The sequence below is a fragment of the Myodes glareolus genome, chromosome 23 (genome assembly GCF_982192425.1).
Source record: "Myodes glareolus chromosome 23, mMyoGla1.1, whole genome shotgun sequence".
NCBI classification, from domain to species: domain Eukaryota; kingdom Metazoa; phylum Chordata; class Mammalia; order Rodentia; family Cricetidae; genus Myodes; species Myodes glareolus.
In genome coordinates, this window is record NC_142048.1 from 20,025,415 (window position 1) to 20,048,067 (window position 22,653).

A 22,653-nucleotide genomic window follows, 5' to 3' on the forward strand; every position below is an offset into this window, starting at 1 on the left:
AGGCATGCACCACCACCACCTGACAAGATTTTAAACTCTTCCCTACATCCCTTTCTCAGTTAGGAATCTATTTCTGAAGCTGTGTAGTAGTACTTCTGTACACATCCTAATGGCCTCAATTACTCCTGGAATTCTACCTGATTCTTCAGAATCGGAGTGGACTTATACGTACCCGTCACCATGACTCTATAAACAGTTCCTGTTTCTGGAAACCTATTGCTATGAAATTAGGAAAACCTTTCCCTTTTTCACTTACAAGACTTATGTTTTTATTGAAACAGCTTAGTGAATTGAAAGCTCATCTACATTTCAACTTTTATTCTTCCATTCCCCTACAATGAAGACGTTTTTTAGTAAAAAACATATTTAAGGAAACTGTTCATTAACATGATTTAAGTATGCAGTTTTTAAAAAGATTAGCATATCATGCATATGCACACAAACAAAAATGTATACAGATAAATTCAATATATTATTAATTTAAATTTTAACTTAAAATTTTCAGTTAATTACCAGTCTTGTAGCCTTAATTGCACTATAGACCCCAGTGCTTTGGAAAGCCTTAATTAAAGTGAAGTTAGACCTCAAACCCATATTTTGGTGTGACAATAATAATCAGTTTTGAATTAAAAATGACCTTCTTAAAATGTTGTACAAGTTATAAAATATTACAGATTGTTTTAGTTTTAAAGAAAGCTATGATAGTAAATAACTTTTACAAAATAAGTTAAACAATAGAAATGATACATTTGTTCAACAAAAGAAACTAATAATTCTTTCGAAGTTTGTAGTAGGATTTTCCTTGAAACAGTAGAATTTTATGTATTGTATTTTACAATATGTTGATGTTTATCTGTTTTGGACTATATTAAAGAGCTTATCATTATATTCCTGATATTCTGATAACTCTAAAAAGTGTTTATTATTAACATGAATCTGTAAAATGTTTGCTTAGAATTATATAAGCCATCTAAATGTGTACATTTCTGTTCTTGCTCAATTTTGTAGTGGGACAAAGCCTTGTCCATTGCACCTGGAGTATCTGTGAAATACTGGAGGAAGTTAATGCAGAGGTAAAGTGACAGTCTGTGCCCAAGGGAGTTCTTTTTTTTTAAAATAATTTTATTAAATTATAAAAGTTTCCATTTACGCCCCTCTTCCCAACACCCTCCCACTCCCCCGCCTCTCTCCTCCTCCCTCTTTGTCCCTAAGGGCAGTCAGGGTTTCAAGCCCTGTGGGAAGTTCAAGTTCGTCCCCCCTCCCTCCAGGTCCAGGAAGGTGAGTATCCAAACAGACTGGATCCCAAAAATCCAGTATATGCAGAGGAAACTAGTCCCAGTGTCATTGTCAATGGCTTCTCAGAAAGACTCCGGGCCAGCCACATTCAGAGAATCCGGCCACATTCAGAGAATCTGGTTGGATCACGTGCTCGTTCAGTCGCAGTCCAACTGCCCTTGGTAAACTCTCATTAGATCCGTCCCCCCAAGGGAGTTCTTAATGTTATGTATTGACATAGAAAGAAAATACAAATATGACAGTAGTTCTTAACAGTTCTTATACATATGTTATACTAAATTATAAAAGAATTTTGTATCTACCACTATAATAATTAGATAATTGTTTACAAATCATTTTCGTATTATTATGTTTATCCTGAGCTCTTATGACTATAGTAAGCAGATGTTTTCTCTTTACCAATGAAGAAAAACAAAGACCAGCGAATTACCAAATATATATTACTACTGAAGTAGCAGTGGGAAAATTTTCTGAAGGTTATCAAAAGCTTGTAGAATACTGTTCAATGTATAATGCCACTCTCTGAGGACATGAATTTTTGCCATGTCTCCATGTTAAGTCTAAGTTAATAGCAGATTTGTCTAACCACTGAAGGGACTTTTAGTAAATTTTTTTTAAAAATCATATTTTTCTTCGTTTTTCTTAATTTTCTAAAGATAATGTAACAAATGGCCACCAGCTGGATTGTAATCTCATAGTTCCTGAAATTAAAAATCCAAAATCAGTTTGTTGACAGAGTTGCTTTAACTATGGAGGTTCTGAGGAAGAACCCTTTGTTCGGGGCTATAATCTTCAGCTTCTGCTAGCTAAAGTTACATTGCTGTTCTCACTGATTTATCCATCGTGTCTCTTTGGCCAAATTTAATTTTTCTTAAAATATTCCTTCTGGAATTTAGGTCTACCTTATCCTAATTTGGTATAATCCCCTATTAATTTAGTAAGTTACATAGGAAAAAACTGTATTTTGTTGTAACATTGCATTCAAAGCTTTCAAATGTTAAGAATTAAATGTATGCCTTTTGGAGCACATTTATACTCAGAACACGTTTTTATCTAATCTGACATTCAGCAACTATTTTCTACCCCTTAAGTGGTTAAGTGCTAAGCCAGTAGAGTCTATTAGAGAGTAATTATCTTTCTTTTGCTATTATAAAGAGAAATTTGAAAGTTTTTTCTTTTAAGTCTTGGTTTCAGAAAAATCCTACTTCTAGTCATGCACATAAATTAAAATTAGTGAAGGCTAAGCAAGAAAGTTAGAAGGATGTGTAGAGTTTCTCATGGAAAAATAGACTATTGGCTAGGATTCAGTCTTCTAGAAATAGTAGAAGTACACATTTGCTTGAGACTTCAAGCTCCGAGAATGTCAGATCCTTTCTATGCTTTACCAACAAACTTGGGAATGATACTCTTCCCATGAATGCTTAATAAATTCAAGTAAGTAGTGACTTATTACATAAAAAACTATTTTTCCTCAATCAATATAAACTAAAGTGAATGTCACTTAGGACAAAAGTGCAGTCACTCACTCATTGTTGATAGCAGATAAAACCAAAAAATATTTGGTATTTTATATGATTGTTAATATACTTTTGCCGCATCTTTACCATAATAATGTTGTATTTTTAATGGTAGATATTTATGAGATAAATGTAAACAACCTTCAAATATATTATAAAAGAAGACATCTGACATAGACTTGTATTTGTACTCTCTGCCACAAATCAAAAGACATTAATAGAAGGCACTAGAAAAAGCGTTTGAGACCTAGTCAGTAGAGAAAAGGAATTAAAGGCTGTTGTTGAACTGGAGTGCAGGTCTCAGGCGTGAGTGCCCAATGGAAATGTGAAGGAAGCAAGACCTAACTGTTCTGGACTTTTAAACATTTAAGATTATTTTCTTATTCCTAAGACCAACAGAAGACATTAAAAGATCTTAAACATGCTAGAAAGTGACCACCTCGAACTTTTGTATTGAAAATTCACATAAACTGAAGAATGAGACAGATTGGAGAAGAGCAATAATAGCTAGGAGAAAAGCCCAGTGGCATGTGCTCCACGAGATAAGAGAGGCGTGGGATCCTTACACAGTGACCGGGAAGAAGGGCTGACACATGTGACTACATGTTAAAGTGAACTGGCTTTAGTCATAGACACAATTGTATAGATAATTCTTGGGTCGTAGGTTTAAAACAAATAGGTAGATGTTGCTTGCTGTTGACTTGAGATTTCAAAACAAAGCAAAGTGTTAGCATTTCCGGCACCACCTAGCCAGGCCCAGGGTCCTACTTCTGCGCATGCATAGTCAGTGTTGAGTGACATACTTAGTCAAACCAGGGGCCTACGGCTGTAAATCACTACGTAATCTATGTGTATGCATTGCATGGCTGCACAAGTCTCCGTACACATGCACCAAGTCCCCTTTAAAAGCAGGCTTTGCCCGTTCCTTCTCTTTTCTCTCCGAGGCAGGCCTCCACAGACCTCTCCTTTCTCCCTTTTCATCGCCCCCATCAATAAACTGCCACGGGGGTTTCTCGTACATTGTAGTTCATTCCTCTCCCCGCCGTAAACTACAACACAACATACCAACAAAATCTAGGCATACTTAAAATAATTAGCACATAAGATTGTTAGTTTTCTCAGAGTTTATTAAATTGAAGATTTCCTTGTTATTTTCATAGCAATATAAAATAGATAATATTACTTCTTTTGTCCATATAAGAAAGTTGGACCACACTAGGATTTTACTTTCCTTTGTAAGAGCTGAAAGGTCAAAAGCTTTGGGCAGAAAAGAGAAGGCAAGATTAGAATAAGCTAAATAGGACAGGAGGAGCAGATTGGAATGCGGAAAAAAAATTAAAATATATCTTAAAAAGCCAATACCTAATTTTTTTTCCTTCTGTTTCTTAAATGTGACTGAGTTGATAGAGTGCTTGCCTAGAACACACAGATTCCTGGGATCGATCCCTAGTACCTTATAAATTAATCATGTGGCACATGACTGTAATTCAAGCACTGTGGACATAGAAGTAGTAAGAATATAATTCAGGTTTATCCTCAGATATATAGTGTGTTCAAAACTAGACCTTTTCTCTGGATAGATAGATACATAGATAGATAGATGGATTGATAGATAGATAGATAGATAGATAGATAGATAGATAGATAGATAGAAAGATAGATAGATGGATGGATGGAGACAGAGAGAAAGAGAGACAGAGAGAAAAGATAGACTAAAATTGTTCCAAGGGGAAAATCAATCAAGTATTTTGTAGAGCTTTTATTCATATTCCTTACATGATCTATGTTGAAAACATGAACTTCAGCGTTTATGAAATGTAGAAATTTTAGACAGGTTTTTGAAAATAACAGTCCAATTGAGAAACCTTAAAACTAAAACTAAGATTTTAATTCAATTTAGAGTACTAAAGATAGTCTTTATCTCTTTAGGAGAGCTGACCAATTAATTCAGGAAGATAAGGACGATGTCATTCCATACTGTATAGCCATTGGTGATGTGAAGAAACTCGTTAATTTTTTTGTGTCCAGAGGTCAGCTTAAAGAAGCCCTGCTTGTTGCACAGGTACAATCACAAAAGCATGCCAGGTAAATACATTGTGCTGGATATGGGGAGTAGAGGAAGTCGTGTTGTTCAGGTTGCCTTCATGTGATGGACAAGCACAGATGGCTTGCTGTAGTCAGGGCACTTTCCCAGCCTTTTGCTCAAACATTTCGGTCATGCTATCCTAGCATGGTCACATTGGACTTATTCTAGACTATAGGCAAACAATTGGGTCTTTACCTGCAGCTGTCTCTGCTCTGATTGACTCACTTAAAGGCTAGACAACCGTTTCTTCGATCAGTTAGTTGACATTTGATGTGGGTAGTCACAATGTAGTTAATATTGTCTCCTTTCTAAATTCTAAGGTTGTTTACAGAACATGCTATAAACTGCAAGCACAGATTAAGGATAATTTGTCCAAAACAATAGCTTGGGTCCAGAAAGTAGGCTCAAGGTCCAGAAGGTAGTGCTTTTCCACACAAAGCCCTACAACCTGAGTTTGACTTTTGAAGCTCACTGACAAAACCAATGTGATTGTTCTTGTCATCTGTACCCAAGTACTCTTACTGTGAAATGGGCAGCCAAGAAAGATAACCAGTCAGAAGCCAGAGTATGCAGTGCATTGCAGTGACAGAAATCTAGAGAGACTGGGCATTAATGCAAGGTGGAAGGAAATAACAGACACCTAAAGTGTTTTCTGCATGGCCATATACCTGTACACACAGATTCGCACACACACGCCCACACACCCCACACACATGGAAGGGTAAGTCTATCATCTTTCAAAAATAATCTGAAGTTGGATACCAGTAATTATCTAATGATTAATTAAACTCCAATTGAATTTTAGGCTGCTTGTGAAGGAAATGTGCAACCCTTACATGTTTCTACACCTAACGAAGCTTCATGTTCTGAAGATATTTACAAAGAAGATTTTAATGAGTGAGTGATATGCCTTTGTTTCAGGTCATTATTTTATGGCCATTTTCCCTTTAGACGTTTTGAAATAAGGTCATTCAGCCACTTTTGTGAAGTGAGCACGTGCTCTCTAGTGTTCAAATGCATTCCTTACCATTATCTAGCTCCATGATGACATCCATCCTTATGAAGGAAAAACTGTTAGGCAGGTAGATACAGCCTCTGCACACTCAGCACTGCTAGGGGGAGAGCAATGGGAACACCTAACTAGTTTATAGACAGAGGAAGACATGTAGTAGAAGAGGGATGACTTTGCTTTAGAAAGCAGAATGCACAATATCCAAGATCTCACGGTAACCACATTTGCCTGTGTTAGTGTCTAGAATATAATTTATTCTTCTTTCTAAGAAGAAATCCTTGTAAAAAGTTATGACTTAACATTTTGTAGACTTTCAACCTTTTTCTTTAATTGATTTGCTTATCTGTCTTCCCTATGATCTTTCTAATGGCTCCTATTATTTTCCAGAACAATATTGTACTTATTTTTTTAGGCTTTTGACCATGTAGCAAACAATTGTAAAATCTTTATCTTTGTCTACAGTGCTCTGCCTGCATGTTTGCCTGCAGGCTAGAAGAGGGAACCGTATCTCATTACAGATGGTTGTGAGCCACTATGTGGTTGCTGGGAAGTGCACTTTGGAAATGACTTCTTTACAGCTGAGCTATCTCTTCAGTCCCAATGGTGAAATGTTAAACAAGTGTTTCTTTTTGTGTCTTAGCTGCTTTACTTTGTTTTCTTTCTTCTAAACTTGGCATATTAATGATATGTACATGTCACATCATTGATATTAACTAAAATTTTTAAAAAATGTCACTTCAGCCTTGATTTTTCTAAAGTCAGCCTATAGCTCTTACAAATTATTCAATGCAGAATGGTAGACAATGCAATCATGTCTTGACTCCCCAAGCCTTCCTGTTGGCACTTGTAGGAATCAAGACTGGGAAGAGCTTTATATCACACTTTCTGAAAGACTGATTTCCTGACTTAAATCTTAAATCAGGGTTAAGTCTAAATCAAGGATGTAAACTGAACTATCTGTTCTCTTAATTGCCTTAGAGGACATGAATTCACATTTGTGATAGAATTTCTAAGTTAATACCGATTACTTTTTTTTTTCTTTCTAGGCTCCTACACAAGGTCATTAATGAGCTGGCAGAATGGTATTTTCAGGATGGCCGAGCAGTGTTGGCTGCGTGCTGCCATCTTGCTGTAGATGATATTGAGGTACAATAGTTCTAAGTGATACATGTAGCTCAGAGGTTCTCAACCTGTCGGTCAGTGACTTCTTGGATGGGGACTAACTGACCTTTTCATGTGGTTCACCTAAGACCATCAGAAAACTCAGACATTTACATTACAATTCATAACAGAAGCAAAATTATAATTATGAAGTAACAATGAAATAATTTTATGGTTGGTAGTCACCATAACATGAGGAACTGTATTAAAGGGTCGCAACATTAGGTAAGTTGAGGACTACTGATATGGATGAATAGCTCTCAAGTTTGCTATGGTGCTGGAAGTGGGGAAAACCAGATGGCATCTGGTGTTGCATGCTTCCAAGTCTCATGATGAAATAACATGTACATACTATACACTATGTGCTTTCTTGCTTTAATTATTTTGCTTACCAGATAAATATTTGTAACAACCTAGGCAATAATTTAGTATTGTTGCATAATCTAAGAGAAGCTTTTAAGATTTCATGTTCTCTTCTGATGAAGACAGATGACATGTTCAAGATACTGACAATATTATAAGAGCAAAAGAGACAGGAATCATAGCTCATTGACACAACACTTGCCTAGAATTTATGAAGCCTTGGGTTCTATCACTAGCATTGCAAAAAATGAATTATAACATTTTAAATTCTAAGTTGGAAAATAAGCTGTATTTCTCACGTTCAGCTTTATTTCTCCCACATGAAAATCTGAGTTATTATCACATAGGAACTTTATAGAAATATTATATTCAATATATCTAAGACAATTAGTATCTAGGCTAATATTAATTTATCTGCTTATGAGCTTGGATGAAAATAACCATTCCAACAAGCATCTGTGCAACTGAAAGAACTGTTTTCCTACAAATAAGCTTGCTATGGCATACCTGATCCGTGGGAATGAACTAGAGCTGGCAGTCTCAGTGGGCACTGTCCTAGGAGAATCTGCAGCCCCAGCAACCCATTATGCCCTGCAGTTACTGGCAAGAAAATGCATGATGACTCCAATGTGGTAAGAAACTTCTAATTGAAAGAGTAATTTTGCAGTTGTGGCATGCATTTTAGAAAATTGTAAACTGATTTTGAGAAGATAATGTGAAGAATATATTATGTGTGGTTATATCTGTTTATCTATCTGTAATATCCATCTAGATAGATAGATAGGAAGATAGATAGATAGATAGATAGATAGATAGATAGATAGATAGATTGATTGATTGATTTGAGATATCATTGTGAAAGAAAGTGTGGCAGGGTAGTTAAATCCATCATGACCCTTTTAGAGGTAGCCCAGTTATAATTTTGTAATACTTCAGGTGATATAATATCATGAGACAAGTATATGTTTTTTCAACATTATTAGGGTCCCAATTCCCACTATTAAAAAATTTCACATCTACTCCTATTCTTGTCCTGTCTTTGTGATTTACTTTATGGCTGAGAAACAAGGTTGGTTTGTGTAAAATAATAGAGCAGTCCTTGTCCAAACTCTGTGCTTTCAAGAGGTAGATCTTTCCAGGGGTTACATGGAAATCTGGACCTAAATCATTCTCATTCAATTTGCATCACCCTCTTCTTAGGTCAGACAACCAGTCATTACATAGGCCCTTATAGAAAATATAGGATGCTGTCATTCAATGGGTAAGTCCTGAGTAAAGATAAAAGTTGTATGTTTGAGGTTGGAAAGATAGCCTAGCCCTTAAAAGTACTTACTGTTCTTACAGAGCACCCAAGTTCAGTTCCCAGTACCCATGTCAAACAGCTTACAAGCACCCCTAACTCCAGTTAAAGTACCTCCTTTTGGTCCCTGTGGGCACCTGTACACACTGGTACACAACTTATATTCAAACACAAATACTCACCAAAAACTAAGCTAAGTATAACTCTTCAGAATTTTACTTTATCTTTCTCCAAAAATACCTATGGAAAGTTTCTAAACAAGCTTTAAATGAGGACTTTCACTTCTTCCTAGCCCACACTTCATGTGAGCAAGCTGGTAAGATTTGTTGATGACCATAATTATCAAGCCATGCTTATGCTACTGCTGATAATGATGATGATGATGATGATGATGATGATGATGATGAAGGGATGATTATGATGGGATGACTCAGGCCCAGCTAACATGTTTGAACTTTTTACTTTGTACCAAGCAGTAGTTTAAATAGTTTACATGTCATGAACTACACTGTTCTACAAAGAAGACACTGATTTGCCAGAGAACTCAATGAATCATGATCAAAAGTAATAGCTAGATAAAAAGCTTGTGCCCTTAACTTCCAGAATATATTGCTGTCTCATTGAAAAGAAGCTTTCTACTTTTTTCTTTTCCTTTTATCTTGACCTTGGATAGTAAACTAAGGAGATCATCATTACTCAGAGCTTACTCAAGTCTTATAGTGACTTAAGAGCACTCTCCACTACCAAAATATAGTGGTACCTTGTGATAGACTCAAATGTCTCCAACACCACTGTGCGCTGAGAGTTTCAACTGACCCCATCCCTGTCAAAAGCCTGTAACAATTCAACATGTAGTCTACTACATGGACTGAGGCCAATCAAAACGTTTGAAATCTAACATAAATCATTTATTTCCAAATATGACTGACATTTAATTCACATTAATGACATCTAATTTAAATTAAGTGTTCTTAAAAGAATATACATATACATACACACACACACATATACATACACACACACACAGGTAACATTATATTGAGTGAGCAGTTGTATTCAGAAGTTTAGGCTTATATATGTATATTGTAACAACAAAGAAGAAGGGGGCATGGATTTGAGTGAGGGAAAGGGTACATGAGAGGTTTGGATTGAGGCAATGGTGCAAATGATGTAATTCTGATTTCTAAAAATAAAAATATGTTATACATTTGAAAAAAGATAAAATGGTTGCTAACTGATAAATTTGTTATTATTTTATTCTGGTGTTAGGAACTCTTCCATTGAGTTGATATCTGTCATACTTCCTTCTACAAAGGTCAAACCTCCATTCCCTGGTGAACCCCCACACACCAGGTGTTCTTCCTTTTCATAATCTGGGACCAGAAAGCAGGATAAGGTTCAAATTCTTGAAAATATCATGCTTAAGATGATAATTTTCATGAGTAATGCATACATAGCTATTAGATTTCTACATATTAAAGATCAACAAAATATAATTATTTGGTTTAAGGTAGCTAGTTATAATTCCATAAATCAAATCAGTTTGTATATTTTACATTTACCAATGCAGTTTTGTTTGTCTCCTGGTATTTATGTTTTCTGATATTTATATTCATTATCTTCTCTCCAGCTTCCCATCAGTTGCATACAGGTACTATTTAGTTTTGTTCTTATTAGCATGTTATTTTAAAAATTCACACAATTTTAAATATTTAAGACTACCTCCATACTATTTGGTTTTATAGTATTCCAATTTATATATATAAGTTATATATATATCCTAGTTATAGAACAATAAGAATATTTTCATACTTAAATATATAATTTTATAATTAAAAGTTATATAGAAAAGCACTCGTGTATTGTGTGTATGCCATTATTAAAAGTTAAATATTATCTTGAGCCACTGGAAATTTGGTATTTTCTTAATTATAATACATGAAACAAAAATTTTCTTGCTTACTGCTTTGAGGCAAACTTCTCAAAGGAGATATCTTATTACAATGTTAAGTCCATATCATTTTATCCTTGTAAGAAATTTATTACACTAGTAGAAATCTTTTAAAATACCTTAAAACTATATTTCTTTCTTTGATTTTCTTATAACCCTTAAAAAGCATGCAGAACAATAGAAGTCAAAGAGCTAAGATTTCTATTTTCCTGGCATCAGAGCATAGGCTAATAGAACTTCCCATTGTTGACAGGAATGATAAAGAGTGGAAACAAGTTAGCTTTCTCTTGACTTAATGATTTTCTCCAAAGTCCTATCTACAACTCTGTAGTCTGGTAGAGAATTCTTCTCTAATAATAAAATGGAGTGCTATAGTTTAAGAATTTAGTTTATTCAAATTGGCATTTTGAAAACTTTTGATAATGCACTCATCCATAGTGTTTTCTGTAATCTGTATTTGAGACAGTTTGTTATAAATAATGAAATAAACATTGCATAGATAGATAAGCAAGGTGGTATGTTGTATGAGTCTCCTGTTGAAACACTTGTGGCTCTATTTTTGGATCATTTCCTCAATGGAGCTTTCTCTGTTGTTACACAAACAGGAACTTGGCAGCTGACCTTCTCCTGATGACTCCTGATAACGAAGTACAGTTAGTAAAACTGTGTGCCTTCTACCCAGGGTGCAATGAAGAGATAAATGATCTTCACAAGAAGGTAGCTGATGATATGTTAATGAATCTAGTCTGGAATGATATGCTACGATTAGTAACTTTTGGTTCAAATAGAAATTTGTGCCAAAAATTAAATGACATGATCACTTTGGGATACCTATTAACTTGACAAAAACAATAACCAAAAGAAAGAACATTTATTGACTTCTATTCATGGCTTGGAATAAATTTGCATATGGTTTGGGTATATATATATTACAAAGAAAGGGAACTCACAGAAGTAAAGAATCTGCCCAAATTAATTGAAGATGGATTGAGAATCTCAACTCCAAAAAGTCTAACTATCACATAGTCCTTTCTACGGTACCACTTTGTATCTGAAATTGTGTTTACAAGTTAAGACCGTATTTTAACGTCTTTGTTTGTGTGTGTGTTTATACACATACACATCAGGGGGTCACAGGACAATGTCAGATGCTTTCCTCTATTGCTCCCACCTTTTTGTTTTTAGGAACTCATTCATGGGGCATAGATCTCACTGGTTGTCTAGACTGTTTGACCAGTGAACTCCAGGAACCTTCCTGTCCCCACTTCTTCAGTGCTGATGTTAAAAACAAGACTGATTTGCTGGGCTTTCGTACAGGTCCTGGAGAGCCAAACTTGGGACCTCATGACTACAAGTCATGTGCTTTATTGACTGAGGTATCGCACCACCCTATTAATAGCTTTTCTTTAAAAAATCAGTAAGTTTCATACGTAGTATTCAAATGTGACTTAAAAACTATTGATTCAAAGACTGCCAGAATCTAATTACCAATATATAAGCATATAAGAAGAACCAAAGTATTTAATCGAAGAGATTATTTATAGAGATTAGAGTATGTTTCTTTATTTAAAAAATCATGAGACTGATTTTAATAATGTAAGTATATGTCAATAAAGAACATGTGTATGGTTTCATTTTGAAAATAGCCAGTAATGTGCATATTGTTCTAACACATAAGAAACTACTTTCATTTATTTGCTTGTTTGTTTGAAAAAGGGTCTCAGGTCGCACTATAAACATATTGTATGAATGTATGTATGTATACACACACACATACATATGCATTATAATTAAGTCAGAGCAACTTCCACACCCACCACCTCAAATATTTATTAGTATCTGACATAAAACACCTAAAATCCTTTCTTCAAAGTGTTTTGAAAGATACACTACTATCAAATGCAATCACCATGCTATGCGGCAGAACAGAACTTAAAACTCCTCTTGTCTGTGATTCTGAGCTGTGGGGAGTATGGTTTAGCATCTCCTTTTCTTGTTGGAATAATAGCGGCAGGAGCAGCCTCGGCTAATATTCATTACACATGCTAAAGGATGTGATCAGAGGCTTTAAACAGAACTTATTATTTGTTCTGCAGACAACCAGTGATTGTAAAGTTGTTAATAAATCATGTCTGAGGTGATAATAAAAACCAAAGTCAAATTAAATTTCTATTTGAGAAATTTAATGATAGGACAATAACTAATCTTGTCCTCTAGATTCTGAAACTTCAGTGACAATTACTTCTTATTATTTTAAAGCCTAATTTTTAATTCAGGTATAATACCTACCTTTTTAAAGTTTTCAGTGAGTTATAATAATGATGGAAATGCAATAATAACAGCCAAATATAATATATGTATTAGTGATTGTTTATATATGACTTATATATATATAAACCCTATGTATGACTTATATATATATATTCCATAAATATATATGGGATACACACACACACACTTCTTAACAAGGTTTATTGTGATTTTTTTTTGAGAGGAGAAGGAGATACCTAAACTATTTAGGCTACTTAGCTTTTAAGCAACAAGAAATGTGATACTATAGCAACTGCATTAATATATCTATTATGTTGCTTAGGAGTAAGCTTTAGCATTCTTAAAGTTTGTTTAAAATATAATTACATCACTTCCCCTCTCCTAACCATCCCATGTATGTTTCCTTCCCAAATGCACAGCCTTCTCTCCTTTAACCACTTTATCTTAGGGGTAGGGCCCTGGGAAATTTCCCCACCTATATTGGCATGCCAGTTGTTGTTGGAATTGTTTGGCTCTTGTTTTGGTAGCAATATTGTTGACATTGGCTCAAAAATGATTTCATTTTCATTTTGAACAATATATTTTACATATATTTAAAATGCTATAAGTGGTAATTAATTCTATTCTTACAATGAAAGTGAAACATTTTGATTGAGAGACCATAATTTCCATTTCCACAGAAAGGTCTGTGTTTAATATTAAGGGACATTATTTTTCTTTTGGTAATGATGGAATTTTGGGGATCCAAACTTTACAATCGGTGTGCATTTTAAACTGTAAAGTTTTACACGTTAAATATGTTTATTGTCTTAGAAATAGGGTTGTTTGGCCTCAAAGACTAAATTCAATTCTAGTGCAAAGGAATATGTGATAGTGTGGCGTTGTACTTGTTACATTTAATGTAGCTTTGACAATGTCTGTATTATATGTTTACTCTAAAATGGATGACTTCAGATGGGGATTATATTGCTCACTTTTGTGAACTGCATTGGTAAATATTAATTACAGCATTCTGATCTGTTGTAACGGGCCAGTTGTTCATCCCGGCTGCCCAGAACCGAAATAACCACACAGAAACTGTATTTTATTAAGTCACTGCTTGACCCATTAGCTCTTACTTCTTATTAGCTAACTCTTACATCTTAATGTAACCCATTTCTAGAAATCTATGTATTGCCATGTGGCTGTGGCTTACCAGCAAGATTCTGACTGGTGTCTGTCTCTAGCAGAGCTCCATAGCTTCTCTCTGACTCTGCCTCCTTTCTCCCAGCATTCAATTTAGTTTTCTCCTCCTAGCTCTGTTCTACCCTATCAGGCCAAGCCAGTTTCTTTATTAACCAATGTTATTCACAGCATACAGAGGGGAATCCCACATTACTGATCAGAAAAATTTAGTTCTACATCTTTATTAGGCATTTGTGGTGAACAGCCATTAATTTGTTCATTAATTTGTTCACGTGCATTCTTTTGTCTTAAAAGTATCTTCATAAATAATTTCATTTATAAACAATTTAATTTAAATATATTTTGGGCAACTTTAAAAAGTGAAACAAACAGAGCTTATTGTGGCAATAATTAATGTTTCTACTATAGCTTTTAACCCTACAAATCTTAGTAATATTGTCTTTCAATAATTTATTTCCTAGTGCAATCTACCTCCAGTAGAAGAATGTATTCTGTTAGCTGAGAAGGCCCATACAGACGGCAGTGTATTTGAAACCATAAAGTATTATTTACTAAGCCAGGAACCTGAAAAGGCTCTTCCTATTGGTATTGACTTTGTCAAAGGTAAGTTTCTAATTGGCGGTTGATTTTTAGGTCTATTTTTTCCATTGATATTTTCACTAATTGATAATCAGCCTGATAATCAAGTACTACTCACCACCCATTTCACAAGGAGAGAGATTACTGATATAAAATACAGTATCTCTCCTGATTTTATGGTATGGGAGGGCCTAGAGGTAGTGAAAGGAATAATATTTTCTCTACAAACTACAGAATTAGGATTTATAGTGGTATATTATTTGTATTTTAACAAATAAAGCTGCCTGAAGATTACAGAGTAAAGCAGTCCTACTGGTCAGCCTTACAGACCAGGCAGTAGTAATACACACGTTTAATCACAGTAGCTACACTAGTTTGTCATAGAAACCGGGCGGTGCACACCTTTAATCCCAGCCCTAGAGAGGAATATAAGATAGGAGGAGACAGCTCAGGGACACAGTCTCATTCTGAGGTTCCTGGAGGCAGAATCGCCATTTTGACTGATGTAAAGGTAAGAACCAGTGACTGACTGTTTTGTTTCTCTGACCTTCAGGTTGAGCCTCAATTTCTGTCTCTCGGTTTTTATCATTCGTGCTTCAAGGACTGACAAGGACTGATTATACAATTTTAAAAATTGGATGAATAAGACTTAATACTGTAATTTAAAATGCATTTCATTTGGTTTTATTTTGACAGGATGTATCAGCCGCTCAGACTGGTCTGTGGATACTGTTTACCCTGTGCTTGATCTATTAAGTTTCATTCGTACTGAGAAATTACTCTTGCATACATGCACTGAGTAAGTACTTTCGTTCCAGAAATAAAAACAATCATCATAATATTTTAAATGGCACTGATGTGTTTGGTGTTCAAATCAAAAAATAGAATCAACTTAAGTAGCTGAGGTTTTAGGACAAATGATGCTTTTTGTTATTACCATTGTTGTTATGACAACAATAACAAGACAGGACAATATTGTGAACTTGAATAGTTACTATAACAATAGCTAGTATGTGTATACTTTATGTATTTGAACATGTTTGTAGTTTCACTTATATATACTTGTTCAAAGAAGGCTAATTGAACAAGTTGTTGGCATGGAATTCTTAAGAAACTAAAGGTCATATTTTTCAATATCTATTGTGTGTAAACCCTCATACTAAGCCTAAAAGAGAGAGATACAGTGCTAGCAAACAGAAAATGACAACATTCTCAAACTCAAGGACCACCCAGGAATTTTTTTTTTAATATATAACTAAAGTCCTCAGAGATTTGAGGATAATTTGTAAGAGAGATTTTCAATGAAACATTCTGGGAAACTGTCAAGTTAACCCCATAACCCTATGGTAAATGAAACTGATTTTGCTGGTTCTTTCCTAGGGTAGACATAATGGGCCATTAAGTTCCTAAATCTGATAAAAGGAATTACTTAGAGATCAATGACATGAAGAGAGAGAAGCAGGAGAGGCCTCAGCGTACAAATCAACTAGAACAATAGGGCACTTGCTGTGTTTGAGGACTCTAGTTCAGGTACCAGCATGAAAACACAAAATGGTTAAATATATAAAATAAGCAGATAAGAACGAAATGCTGTTTAAAGATACTTGTTTTAAATTATAATTTATTTCATAGCATTTATTTTGGAAAAAAATCTGTATTAATTTTTATCTAATGAATAAATCATTTTCTCCAATTTTACAAAATTCCCTAAACGTATTTTTCATAATTTTGGTTTCTTAATTTAATTTATTTTTATTTATGAATGCTCTGTCTGCATGTGCACCTGCCTGCCAGGAGAGGGCATCAGATCCCATTATAGATGGCTGTGAGCCACCATGTGGTACCCGGGAAACTGAGTTGAACCTCTGGAAGAGCAGCAACTGAACCATCTCATTAGTCCCCATTTGTATTTTATAAGTATCATTTGTCAGAATATAAACAGATGTGTTTGAATGATGTAAGCGAGTAGTGCCCTATGCTTCAAATTGTAAAAGTTAAAAATAAATATATTCTCTTTCAGCGCTCGAAATGAATTACTCATATTATGTGGCTACGTTGGTGCCTTACTGGCTATCAGGAGACAGTATCAAAGCATTGTTCCAGCTCTTTATGAGTACACAAGGTAAAAATAAAAACATTTTTTAGAGAAATCCTTTGTACTAAGGTACATAGCCTCTAAGTAGATCACAGGAACTGAATGTATTATACTGCTCTCTTGCATTCACTTGTTCTCTTGGTGTGCGCTCTAGGATTTGTTGATGTCTGCCTATCAGGACGCTTCAGAGAGGTGTCCCAGAATTCATAAAATGACCCAGCAATTCCAACAAAGACCTGTATCTTTCCTACTTTTTCTACTCTGAAACTCTTAGCCTCTTTCCTTCTGTGTGAGTTTCCCAAGGTTAGAAGAGCCATGCTAGCCTTCTACATGTCATTTCTGTGATCTAGGGAGAACACAGAGGCGGGAGAAGTGGATTTTAAAGGATGTCTGCAGGCCAGACTTCTTCATTTGTTTCTAGAAAGTCTCCCATCCATATTCATGCCTGCATTTCACTTCCATCATTTCAAAACACCATTGTTAAAATACAGTAAGCCACATATATTAGTTTCCAATCTTCGTGGCAGAAAAATTCAAGAAAAAGGACATTTTTAAGTAGCAAATAAGCAAATATTTTATATTCATAATAGATTGTATTTTATAGCCCTGTCAGTCAACCATCTACATTTTCTAATAGCTTGCTAAACTTCAGTCATTGTCCATTAGACTTAAAACTTCCTTCTTTCAAAAATAAGATACAAGGCTGAAGCAAAGGTTCTTCATTTCTAATCCATCCCACTGCTTAACAAGACACATCTCATTGTATGAGTGTGATTCAAGGAGCAACCAAATTCACAGAGAGTTTCCAGAAAATTAATTTACAAGTCCATCAACTTGCTAAATGGTACAGGGTGTAACCTTTTGATTTTTGATGCTTATAATCTAGGGGAACATGTTTTTCTGAGTACCTTTTACAGAAGGTAGGAGACTGTGAAGCAAATGGAAATTTTTTTTTATTCCTAATAACTCTGTTGGAGAAGCAGCCACTGCTACCTAGTACAAGCTAAGTGATAAGATAGACTAAGACCATCAGGATGCTCAAAGAAAACTTATTTAGGTGCAGGCAACAAACCAAATGTCAAAACCTACTTTCAACCTTAAAATATAGGATCAATAGGGGGTTTCATTAAAATCATGCTGGATCTGTTCAGCTATGTGTGACTTCACTGATGACAAGGGAGAGATAAACAGTCTCTTAAATTAGTATTAATAATAAAAAGATGGAAGAAGGGAGTGGCGACTCATATCGGCAATCTCATCATAGGAAGTTGAGGTCAAAGGATTCCCACTGGTTCAAAGCCAGCCTGGGCTATATGGAGAGTTCCACATAAGCCTGCATATAGAATCAGGCTGCCTCAGAAATTGGGAATCGAACAAAGAATAAAAGCAAAAGTTATTATGTGCAAGGCAAGAGAAATGTCATAGAATATTTCTAGGTTATGGAAAACATGATGACTAAGAAAGAGAACATTAAGAAGTCTCCGTTACAGATCATTTTTTATGATTATGTCCTGAAGCCAGGTTTTATTTTCATGCTGTGCTAAATCTCCAATTCCCCATTGTCTTGTCGGTTTCGTTTCCACTTCTTTTCTTCCCAGCTTCCCCATTCCCTAAACACTCATATTTTCACACTTCTCCTCTCCCTGTGCTATTATTTGTTCTACAGAAGGTTCATTTGCAAAGTGTGTGTGTGTGTGCATATGTGCATGTGTGTATCTGTGTGTGCATGCTTGCATGTACATGTGATGGGGTGGAGTATTCATGCCTATTCTAAGGCATATATCAGCAGGCATTGGAAAACCCTGTGGAGCTGATTCTCTCTTTCCACCTTTACGTGGATCCTGTGACTCAAACTCAGGTTGCCAGGCTTGCATAATTAGCACCGAAACCTTGTTTCTGAGCTTTACCTGCTGTGTGAGTCTAGGGGTCTCCACCACACTCCAGCCTTAAACTCAGTGTGTTCTCAAGTAAAACAAGCTTCTCAAATTGAGTCCTTTTCCTTTTCTAATTGTGTTTTTATATTCCTATTATCCAGAATTAAGTCAAGGTTCTGATTAGGTGTTCTATCTGCCTTCAGCATTGCTTGTCTTGTCTCACCATGCTCCATAGGCTACGCATAATTAGCTGCAATCACTCCTCCAGCCATGTTTCTTGAGCGTTTTAGACTTACCAGGGACTTAAGTGATAAACATATAGGTGAAAACATATATGCCTATGTATACATAATTGTATGTGCATACACACTGTTGAACAATTGATATAGATAAAATTTCAGTTATTAAAGTTCATTTGTTTTGTCTGATGTTTTTTTGTTATGCCAGATGCTTTTTTTTTATGTTTCAGTCAGCTATTAAAACGCCGAGTGGTGTCGGTACCTTTAAAAATAGAACATCTCTCTGAGGAATTGAATGCGTGGAGAGCTTGCACACAGTCTGCCAACAAGTGAGTGAATACAATATAGCATTCAAATGCAGAAGGAATTCAGTGTTACAGACAAAAGTGTTTGGATGCACATGTTTATTTTTAAATCAGTTTTAGGAAAATAATTTGTCAATTTTTAAGCATATATTTAATAGCAATTTATTGTGATGTTAATCCTTGCCTTTTTGAAGTTGTTTTTCAATAACTTAATTTATTTGTCTCTATCTATATAAGATAATGAACTAATTCGCAGAAAAAGAGTCTTTCTCTGTCCAGCCAGGCAGCTTTCAAATCACAACACAGAAACTCATTATTAATAATGAAAGCTCAGTTGATAGGTTAGGCTTAGTTTCTAGCTCGTATAACTTATATTAGCCCATTTCTATTAATCCATGCGCTGCCTTAAGGATCATTTACCTCATCTGCATACTGTTCATCCTGCTTTCCTGCTTCTTCCTCCTGGCATCCTCTGTACCTAAAAATCCTGCTTAGCTCTTGACCATTCAGGTTTTTTTTTATTAAACCAACCAAAGAGACGCATCTTCAGAGTGAACAAAAATATATTTTTCCACAACATTAAAATATGAAATATGAACGTTTGTTTAAAACGCAGATCATCGGAAGAGTCTCCATGCACACCCCCTTCTGATTCACAACGAACCATTTACGAAACTTTATTAAAGAGACTGAAAGAAGAGCCACTCACGGAAATTGTTGGACCAGATTATGTGACTGGGTCAAATCTCCCAAGCCATTCAGACATTCACATCTCTTGTCTTACTGGACTAAAAATTCAGGTATAGACTAATATCAGACATCAACTTTATGTTTCTATCAATGTGTTTTACATGTTATCCTCAAACAAATATAAGCTCAGTAAACTTGACAAATGTATAGATTTCAGTATTAAAATATTGCCCTTTGTGCTTCCATGATAATACAGGATGTCTCTTTTCCCTTAAGATAAACCCCAGAGATGTGATCACTGAGCTATTATCACTGAAGCAGTTGTATAATGCATACATTTAGCAGCAGCTTATTGCCTATATAGAAACAAAGATTTTTAAAAAATATACTTTATATCTTAAAGCAAGTAAGCCAGTGAGATAATCGACAATTACACATGATTTTATCACAGCTTTATCAACAATTGTGTTGCATAAGCACAATAAAATAAAACCAATAGATGTATATCACTGATCTTACATTATTTCACTGAACTTTAAAAAAATTAAAGTTCACTGTGACTCATCATGGAGGATGACTGATTTCAGAAGAGCATTCTTTAACATACAGACAAATGAATGGTGAACAATGCTTAGAGCTCTGAGTGGAGCCCGAAGAGACTGTTGTAAGAGAAGTCTTCATTATCTTAGAGTAGAAGTCCCTGAGCAGAAAACAATGCCAAATTCTGCAAAGTGAATTATCACAATCTGTCACAGAGTGTTCCAGTTGCCAGTGTTAGACACATTAATGGGCATGTCCTTTTAGTCCCGATGAAATAGTAAAATCATGTTCATTGTCATGACACGGCAGGCCAATGAGTGATCTAGATAGTCAAAATAAGTGGAATAGCTACCCATTAACACAATCCCTGCCTACAGCTTAGTTCACCAATTGTAAGCCAGACTCTTGAGAATACACCAATAATCTCCAAAAGCATAGGACACACGACTTTGTTCACTGGCATCATTCACTTGTGTTTAGAGATTTAAAAAAAACAGTGAACCCAGTAACTTACCAGTAAATCTGATTTTTTTCTTTACACAGGACCACACCCACAATAAGATATACAAATTATCCGAATGCATATATAACTAATATAGAATAAGTAATAATTTTTCTAGAGGATTTTTAACTTATAATTACTATGTTTGTGTTTCATGAATCTCAAGTACTTACTAATGTGAAGTTGACTAATGATTAACTTTTCCAACTCTAAAAATAATTTGCAGACCATAAAACGGGTATTTACTATTATAACCAGAACTTGATAGATCAAAAAACTAAAATTGTACTGTCTTATGATTTATTTTTTTTTTACATCATGCTTTTCCTCCTCAGAGCAGAGTGAGACAGATTGAAAGGCTTTTCAGAACTACTCAGACTGTGCTAATAACTGATGGGACTGAACGACAAATAGTCTCTCAAGTCATGTGACAGAGTGTAATTTTAAAGCACACACATGTAGAGCCATGGCTCTCTTCTCTTGCGTAGAGAGGGATGCAAGCTTCTGGTTTCAGTCACCTCCCAGCCATGCTGACATCAGCTACATTAACTAACATAACCAAGTATATACCAGTCTGTTATTGACAGTGGGCTTTCATAACATAAGTTAACTTTGGGGCAATTAATAAACTAACAGCACTTATTGTCATTTATAGTACTGTTATATCCAAAGAATTAAAATTATCGCATTAAGCTGTTTTAACAGCCATCACAAAATGGTGGTACTTGAATGAAGTGTTTGAAGATGTTTCTACAGTTAGAGGTGAATGCCTCTGAAACTTCAAGCCAATGCTGCAAACGTCCAGATTCATTTTCTCTTTCTCAACTCTGCACAGGGCCCTGTGTATTTCCTGGAAGATGGGAAATCTGCTGTTTCTTTGAACGATGCCCTGATGTGGGCAAAGGTGAATCCATTCTCACCTTTAGGAACTGGAATACGACTCAATCCATTTTGACTGAAGATTTTTTTTTCTCTGTAATTAGTAGTTTTTGTAAAAAGGAAATTTGGGGTATTTATAACCCTCATTTTGGTTGTTCAAGAATAATACTTTGGGAAGTGGGTTGGTGATTGGAAGATATGAAGGAATAATATTAAATTTTATTAATTCCAAAAATAAAATATTTATATAATTCCAAAGGAAAAAATAATGTATCTCATTGATAAATGACATTATTTTTGCAGAGACGTTTTAATTGACTTCAGGCCTGTAGGGCCGACTTCTTTTACAAGACAGACACTTCTCCCTGATACTCAGGCAAAGCCCTTCCTGACAGATATCCAAAAGTCCTTTCATGTTGGATCTCCATCTCTTCACTGCTTCCTCCAACTGCTCTTCTTCCACCTCAGCTTTTCTCATCTTCATAAAGCTATCACACAGGGACACCCCACCCCCTGCACCCATACCCAAACTTCCCCAGAAGGAGCTTTGTGATCCCCTCTTTCTTTAATCGATACTGTTTTGAAGCAGTCATCCTGGGGAAAACTGGCAGGCAGATTTCACACATATGCCTCCTAACAAAAAAACATAAATAACTTCTTACTCTGGTAGATACTTTCTCAGGATGGGTAGAAGCTTTCCCTACTATGGCTAAGACTGCAGAAGTGGCGTGTTTCCACCTCATGAAGATTTTGCTCATATTTGAACTTCCTAGATCTATCCAGTCAGATAAAGGCCTGGCATTCATCT

At 35.2% G+C, this 22,653-nt stretch overlaps 1 protein-coding gene across 1 annotated transcript in view; it reads left to right on the forward strand.

Annotated features, from left to right (window-relative positions):
- Wdr17 (WD repeat domain 17) overlaps nt 1-22,114 on the forward strand; it is an 80,208-nt gene extending 58,094 nt beyond the window's left edge. Inside the window, exons 19-31 of the mRNA XM_048455767.3 lie at nt 1,009-1,073; nt 4,743-4,875; nt 5,705-5,796; nt 6,958-7,057; nt 7,928-8,067; nt 10,366-10,386; nt 11,292-11,403; nt 14,604-14,745; nt 15,418-15,520; nt 16,742-16,843; nt 19,160-19,258; nt 19,851-20,034; nt 21,802-22,114. Coding sequence (XP_048311724.3) covers nt 1,009-1,073; nt 4,743-4,875; nt 5,705-5,796; nt 6,958-7,057; nt 7,928-8,067; nt 10,366-10,386; nt 11,292-11,403; nt 14,604-14,745; nt 15,418-15,520; nt 16,742-16,843; nt 19,160-19,258; nt 19,851-20,034; nt 21,802-21,921 — 1,413 coding nt within the window. The 3' untranslated portion in view covers nt 21,922-22,114. The remainder of the gene's footprint in view (nt 1-1,008; nt 1,074-4,742; nt 4,876-5,704; nt 5,797-6,957; nt 7,058-7,927; nt 8,068-10,365; nt 10,387-11,291; nt 11,404-14,603; nt 14,746-15,417; nt 15,521-16,741; nt 16,844-19,159; nt 19,259-19,850; nt 20,035-21,801) is intronic.
- The last annotated feature ends 539 nt before the right edge of the window (nt 22,115-22,653 follow it).